At 35.5% G+C, this 8,023-nt stretch overlaps 1 protein-coding gene across 1 annotated transcript in view; it reads right to left on the minus strand.

Moving 5' to 3' along the window:
* The window catches only part of PCM1 (pericentriolar material 1), a gene marked incomplete at its 5' end in the record, with an annotated part of 30,033 nt that extends 23,565 nt beyond the window's left edge, over nucleotides 1–6,468 (minus strand). The window contains 9 exons of the mRNA XM_010288486.1: nucleotides 395–529; nucleotides 1,249–1,378; nucleotides 1,460–1,614; nucleotides 2,493–2,704; nucleotides 2,911–3,068; nucleotides 3,819–3,995; nucleotides 4,280–4,478; nucleotides 5,716–5,932; nucleotides 6,359–6,468. Coding sequence (XP_010286788.1) covers nucleotides 395–529; nucleotides 1,249–1,378; nucleotides 1,460–1,614; nucleotides 2,493–2,704; nucleotides 2,911–3,068; nucleotides 3,819–3,995; nucleotides 4,280–4,478; nucleotides 5,716–5,932; nucleotides 6,359–6,468 — 1,493 coding nt within the window. The remainder of the gene's footprint in view (nucleotides 1–394; nucleotides 530–1,248; nucleotides 1,379–1,459; nucleotides 1,615–2,492; nucleotides 2,705–2,910; nucleotides 3,069–3,818; nucleotides 3,996–4,279; nucleotides 4,479–5,715; nucleotides 5,933–6,358) is intronic.
* Nucleotides 6,469–8,023: the final 1,555 nt, after the last annotated feature.

An 8,023-nucleotide genomic window follows, 5' to 3' on the forward strand; every position in this document is an offset into this window, starting at 1 on the left:
TTGCAGAAAGACTAAGTAATATCCAGATCATTAAGATATGAATTTTAGGGGAAAAGGGGAAGAAAGATGCACAGAGGATAAACTACATTTCAAATAGTGCCATCATTTTCTTCATGTATGACTTGCCTGTGGTATACATTATCAAATGTTCACAGTATAAATTAAAAATCCATTCAACTTCCACATTAGTATTTGGCAACAACTCTTATTTGGGGAAAGATCTTCTGCCTATTTACTTCTTTCCAGAAATGAAACAAAGAAGTTCCACACACTCTTGATGAAGTGACTACTACTCCACTCCCCATGCCAAGTACTTAAAAATGTGTCCAAGTTACCTGGAACTTTTTTCTTTTTAAAACCCTTTTTAAGTCACAGAACGTCAAGTATGAAATACCTCATTGCCTACTGGTACAGATTCATCAAATTCAAGTAAAGGCTTGCCAGCTGTGTTACACTCATTCATGGCTGGAGTTGAGGTTGCCGGTGAAGTCTGTCTATTTGCTGGGCAGTTACCCACGCCAGCTGATAACTGAAGGAGAAACCAAAACAGTAAAATAGAGCACAGTAGTTTTCTAAAACTTATGTAGTGTTAACACCCAGCACAGTTCAGGTTTTGTGAGATAGCAGAATTAGTATTCAGGGAAAAAGGATTGTCGAATCAAGGCTAAATACTTATTTCAGAACTTACCCAGGAATCAACAGAACTTATTTTTATGTAATATAGTATTATGTAATGCTGTAGATGCACAGTATTGACAATTTACTGCTCAATTCATAGGAAAAAAGTTCATCTTCAAGGAGTATGAGAAACAGCACAGCACTGTGCAGTTAAGTTTGAATACAGCAAAGTGTTGATCATGCTTACAAGACAAAAAATTTTTTGTTTCAAAATACCAGATCCTGCAAATGACAATTAAGAGCACAAGTGAAGATGCAGTGACTAGCAGGTATGGATAGACAAATTTCAGGCTAAAAGTAAGACAGAAGGTTCTCTATCTTTGAAGACTTTAAATTAAGGCATTTGAGGACAAATTACAGTGAAATTAGAGCTTGATACATCACTGAGCAAGAGCCTACACTGGAATGAGATAACCAGAGCTCTTCTCTAGGCTTAGGAGTCCAGCTGCTAACAGTACACAAGTATTACTGATTTTAAGTTTTTTCCAATTTTAATAGTGAAAAAATGGTGTGAAAGATATTTTATGTTTCATTGCTGAACAGCTTAAGCAAGCAATACATTCTACCTACTTGAAGGTCAGGACAAGCTTTCTGTAACACTTGAATTTTTTCTTGAATTTCAATCAGTTTTCTTCTTTCTTCTTGTAACTGCTTAAGTTCCTGTTGCTGCTGCTGAAGTTTAGCTTCATAAAACTTCTCTCTGTGTAAATAAGTTATCCACATATTACTTGGCAAGAAGTTGCCTAAACCATGATTCTACTATCCCTTCACAAAGGCATACCTTGCTTTTTCATTCAGTCCTACATCTTTTTTTAACTTGTTGGTACTAGCTCGGACATTGTTTGGTTGTTGCTTTGTCTCTTCTATCTCACCCAAAAACAAGTCACCAATATTAGACGCATTTACAATTGTTGCTTGAGGTTCTGGATCATCATCCTGAAAGGATGTCAGAAAGGCAGTTATGCTATTTTCAGGTTAATAGACAAAATGTAACAAGTTTAGTTTGTCAAACTAATTTTTCAAAACTAAACAGTCTGAATAGCTTTATCTTTAGTTCAGATCATAAACTGAGAAGTCATCATCTTCATGGCATCATGACTTTAAGATAAATTAAGTTAATGACAAAATTTGAAGTTATAAAGCTCACACCACTGAAACACTATAAATGCAGGATAACTTGTCTAATTCTGGAAGCACAAACCACTTGAATTGTATTTTGTGCCTGTGACTGAGTGGACAGAAACACACAGGTATGTCAAGAAATAAAGGGGGAGGCAAAAAGAGGAAGAGAAGACGACTGAGGTGGACAAGACGGCCTCATTACTGTAGTCATGAAGTTAAATATTACTATTAACAGCTTAAAACCAAACAGCAACCAAACCAAAATACCCCAACTTGAACATGCTGCAACATCCAAAAATTTTAATATAAAACAAGTAATTATTCCTCACTGATTGAGCCATGTTGCAAAGCCTAGGATTCAAAAACTAAAACTGATGAATATTCATTGTAAGCTTAAAAACGTAGACCAATATTATTTCAAAAAAATTAGACTTCTTGGTTCATATTTTGTAACCCCATGCTAAGATTAAGTATTAAGGCTATTAGGTTAGCATTAGGTTAGTTCGAATTTGAACTTCAGGAAGTATCACCCCTCACTTCAGAAAAATCAAACAGTATCTCTTTTTTCCCAGCCTAAAAATGAGCATTTTAAGTGTTACACTAAGCAGAGTATTTTTCCCTATTACAAGTTATACATTACATGAAATAACGAATGCTACATTTTTGTGCACAGATTTACATTCATAAAATACCTGCACCATAGCAGCAAGGTTTTGTAATTCTCTAAGTTTCTGTTTTGCAGCTATAAGCCTATTGATCTTCTGCTCAAACTCAGCGTCTCCAGCAGCATCACCGAGGCTGCTTCTGTGACTAGATACGGAATCTTCACTAACTCTATCTTCTTCCACTTCATCTTCACCTTGGGGTAGGTCGATATCTTTGTCATCCTCCCTATTATGACAGTCTGGAGGCGGGGAGAGGAGGAAACAAAACAGTACCAATGACACATTGAACTTCTAAAGTCCACTGTAATTACTGGACTTCAGAAAGAGATCAGCGTAATGATTAGACTCTTGAACATTTTGCTCATCAAAGTACTCCCAAATTCTGTGCATCTATCAGAATCATTTGCACTAAGACTTAAAATTATTAGAAGATTTTAGAACATACCTAGAGTAGAAGACATTTTTAGACTCCTTATATTAGCAGCAGATCTGTTATTTATTTCACAGTCTGTATTAAGATGTCTTCCATCTCTGTTATTAGTTCCACATTGTACATTTGAGTTGCTATTTATTTCACTCCAACTACTGATTCCTTGAGGGTTTCTAGGGTAAAATGCATTAGTCATGTTAACTTCTTAGGAACTGGTATCGATGGAATTTTACTTCAGCCATTTTATTAACTGGCTTTTATGGGAAGGTGTCCTCACCCTTTTTTTTAAAAAAAAAAAAAAATCACCCCCATATAAAAATCAGTCCACACATTTGGAGTGTCTCAATATCCATCTCTCCAATAGATTTTTTAAAATTATTTTTCAGCAATCAGAATCAGCTATCAATTATTGCCTGCTATATCTACAACAATACAAGAGGCTTTCAAGGTATATATCTATATTATAAAAGTTTTATATGATTCATATCTAAATTAGTATTCATTTCTGCACAGTGAAGATCCTTAATGCACACAGTTGCTCTGTTAGACTACAGCTGTAAATGCCTCTCTAAACTCACGTTTGTTTTAATTCTAGTTCTCTAGTCTAGGCCTGTTAACCTTCTAGTGAAATTCCACACTCATAATTCAGTGCTTAAGCCCAAAAAGGAACTACAGATCTCTGTAGTCTCTTATAGTGATTTTCTAACTGTCCAATCTCATTTACATTTGCTATATAGCTAAGTTACAAAGGACAAGATTATTTTTAATCATCTGTGTAAGAAAGCTACTTCAAATTAAAAATTTTGGAAAGTTAATGTAATCACAGAATTAAGTTACTTCTGGTTGACCGAAATAATGTATTGCTTCAGGAAACCTGTAACAACTTAGCTACAAAGATTTAGGATGACAAAAAGTATAACAACCTAATATTTGTAACAGGCTGTGGATCCTCATGTTCAGAATCACTTTCTGATTCTTCTGTTTCGTCCTCTTCCTTAGTGTTTTCATTCACAGCATCTGTCATCATATCAGATGTTTGCTCATAGTAGTGAACTAACTCGCGTAACTCATTCAGCCTCTTACGAACTTCATTTAGCTTCCTGAGTAGAAAAAAAGAATACGCTGTGTTTTGTCACATTAATCAAATCTACGCAGAGTTGAAAAGTATACATATAATTAATAGTTCCTAAATTTTACTGCCATTTCCCTTACTGTAAGAAACTTCTGCTTGAAGCTCTGATCTCATTTAACTCTTGGACCATTTACTAAATGCTAAATTAAGTAGACTAAAATATGAAATGGTATGACATAAAACTTATTTAAAAAGTAACAATCAAAATAACTAAAGCATATTATGAAAAAAAAAAAATTAAAGAACTTTTACTGAAGCTTTTCTGTTGGATTTAGATTGTCATCCTCTTCACTCTCATTCTGAGAAACCAGGGAATCAGGAGGATAAGGAGCAGATGCCAGGGTATTTGATTCGCCATTGACAACAGTTACTATGCCTACAGGACCAGAAGCAGCTGAAGTTGTACTTCTTTGATCAATACTCCTTTGAGGAGAACCTGAAGCAGGAAAAACTACAGAAAAGAAATACAGCTCATACGAACAACTTGCAAAAAGGAACTCACTTAACTGAATTATATTAAAATATAACTACATAAAATATTACCAACATACAAAACAGCAGTTAATAATTTCTTTTCTTAGAAGAACAAAAGCTTTTGTCTTAAGTTCCATGGCATGCAATTCCAATAAGCAGAGAGTAATAAGTAGATTCTACAAACAAGACTTCAGTCAGTCCATTTTAGCTTTGTCAAACTTCAGAGGTGGAAGCTTTCATGCTGTGAATCTGCCCAAAGAGTTCTTTTAAGGGTTTATTTACAGCTGAAGTACATTTTTTTAAAATTTAACATTTCATCATGAAAAAAAAACTCTATCAGTTTTTTTCCCCTCTGCTAAGCTCTTTTGTCTGTATGCTGTAGAACATACAGTTGAGATTTGATGTTTGCTTTTTCCAGCTACATGAAATCATATCCAAATATGTTCATATTGCATGTATTAAGGACATATAGGAAGACAGAGGTATAGTAATGTAACTATTAAATCAGTCTGTCCTTCTCCAGGAGCATACCTCAAGTGCCTCATTTCTTAATGTTACCCAGAATATGCTGTGATCCCCCTTCAGAAGTTTCCAGCTATAGGACAAACTTCACCAGTACAAATGTATTTCTAGAAATAGAAAGTAAGAGCAGCAAGTAGGCCCACATCAAGACTTTAAGAAGAAAAAGCCATCTAAGGAATAGGCCAAAACTCTAGTCCGTTCAGACAGTTCAGTTCCTCTGGTATGGCCTATGATCAAAGTTCCTGAGATTAGTGCATGAGAAAGTCATTTCACAAGCAAACCCCACAACACCATAGAGCTACTAACATCTGAAGTGCTGAGTACGTGCATACAGATTTACTGTGATAAGAATACTGAAAGTTCACATTCATAAGGTACACTCCACAAGTCAGATGTGTCACAGACAAGCCTTGAAGAAAAAAATCCCATCAGCACATCCTTACATTAGACAGCTTTGATGATGTTATAAACCAAAGTGCTACTAGCAAAAACACTCATTATCATTACTTGTAGAGCTATCCATTAAGCCAGAAACTTATACAGCATTAAAAAACATTTACAGAATATTGCCCCAGCCCAGCTTTATCACTTGCATTTCATTAACCAGTTGCAAGTTGTAAGACCAGGTTACAAACACGCGCATTAAAAAATTGTATTCTTGAAAAGATACAATTCTGCCTATATTTACTTACAGGAGGAGTTATTTAGATGCTGGTCACGAAGCGTATGAAGTTCTCCTAATAGTTTGTCCATTTTTTGCTTTTTACCCTGCAACATTCGCATCTGGTTAAAAAGCTGCGCCTTCTCATCTGACAGGTGTTCAGACACTGAAGAGTTTCTGCTTTGTGAAATCTCTCTGGTGAGTGAAAGACTTTCTGCTTGCCTTCTATTGTCTGGCACAGACTGCGTCTAAAAGGAGTAATTTCGTTTTATTCACAGTACTATGAAAAAAGCCAAATAAATTATAAGAAACAAAAAGCCCTCTTACAGGCTTGCTAGGCTGAACACCACAACAAAGAACATTATAAAGGGAAACTGATACTGAAAACACCCTCATGATATCCCAATTATGTATTGAGTTGTTACATAATTATACTGCAACACAGAAACTACTTCTCTGGACTTTCATGGAAAACTGTGAGACAGAACGCACCTATCAGTCAGTTAATAACTCTTAAGAACACAAAGATGCCAAGCTTTCAAGTTTGTGGGAACCCTAATTACTTCACTAGCAAATGCACACAAATAAGCAAGAGAAACATTTAACTGCACTGTTCAAAAAAGTAAGAAAAACAGACAATGGTAAAACTTACACAGGGCAATCTGAAGACTGACCTGAGAATCATGAAGTTGGTTGTGAAAGCGCTGAATTAAGTCATTCAATTCTTCATTCAGTTCTGAGGTAAGGCTTACTCCTGAAACGCTACCTGTAGTCTCTGTTACAACTGGGCATGTGGAAGGAGAAGAAAAATGTAAATACTTTTTCACAACGATGAAATAAAGGCTATTTGATGAAAATGTTTGGTTTAACAAGAACATCAATATCTGCACCTCTTAAAATACAGCAATTATTTTTCATGTTGTGTCCTTCCCACCAACTTTACTCTTGAAAGATTACTTCCAGTACAGCAATACTAACAAGCCAACTCACAGCTCCTCTGTGAAGGACCACACAAAAGGACTTTATAAGTTTGTTCTGTGTTTTGCTAAAAAGGTCAGAGCAAAATGAAAACCACCAAGTTGTCTAGGGTTGATGGAAGCATTTTGCTTGTTACAATCAAAATTGTTATTACTTAGTATAGCCAAAGTAAGAACAGTGCATGTTCCTTTCATCTTGGTATAAGTTCTAATCTTTACAGCTGCAAACAGAGTCTTGGGTGTTTGTCCTTTAAAAAGCTTTGAGAGAGGAATACATTAAAAAGAAGGCTTTTTTCCCCCCCCAGAAAGCTCAGATTCAAACAGTACTAAGACACAGAACTGGCAGTTGAGAGGTACAAATAACTCTTTTTCCTCAAATATGAACCAACACTTCAGAACAAAAATCAAGCACAAATATTATTTATTTCCTCCACAGATCATGACTTCGTTACCTTTAAAATGAAGTTTTACTATTTTCAAATCTAAAAATGTTTATTTTGCTGTAGGTGGAATTTGAATCTTTACACTTCCTGCCCTACAGTTCTGGCACATACCACATCTTTAAGTAAGTCAACAAAAACAGCAGTAAGAAACTCTAAGAGTGACATAAGTGGAAATGTGAGACAAATAAACACCAAAGAATTAAAAAACAATTAAGTTCTAGTTTATCAGAAGTAATCCTATTTTCTACACACTTCATCTACCCAACTCCTCATCAAGATGGAGTTTTGTACATTTGAGGAAAGAAGAGAAAGCAGATTTCATCACAGGTCTACTGCTGCAGAGCAGATAGGAGAAAAGAAATTAATGAAAACCATTTAAGAAACGAGGAACACCTTCTGAAGGCACTTGCTTGTTTTGCTCCTGTGGTAGCTTTCCAAAGCTCTACCTACCAACTTCTCAGCCTCTTTTCCTATAGTAAAACCTAGAGTATTCTTAACTGGTTCCACCTTCTTTCCTATGGTCTACCAAATCAAGGACAGGAGAAAAAGAAGAGAGAGGAGCTCATCAGAGCAAGGAACCTTAAAGTGAAATGTTTTGTAAAATGTAGAAACCAATCTTTATATTTCTACAATTTCAGCCATTTTAAATACAAAAACTAACTGTAATAAGAACTGCTATCCCATATACCCTCTAATCGAGCCTAATGACAACTCTTATGGGGAAGAGTCATGGAACTAACACAGACCAAATCTGAACTTGCTCAGTGCAAAAATGTCATTCCCTATGACTGCACACATAACCGTACCCCATTTCCAAAGAAAACTGAACAAGATTTGGGCAGGGCAGGGAGGCAGGATGAGTTCCCAAGAAAAAAATAGGTAATTCAGAGAACCACAGAATCACTAAGGTTGGAAAGAA

Source organism: Phaethon lepturus, unplaced genomic scaffold (assembly GCF_000687285.1).
Source record: "Phaethon lepturus isolate BGI_N335 unplaced genomic scaffold, ASM68728v1 scaffold4316, whole genome shotgun sequence".
Taxonomy (NCBI): Eukaryota; Metazoa; Chordata; class Aves; order Phaethontiformes; family Phaethontidae; genus Phaethon; species Phaethon lepturus.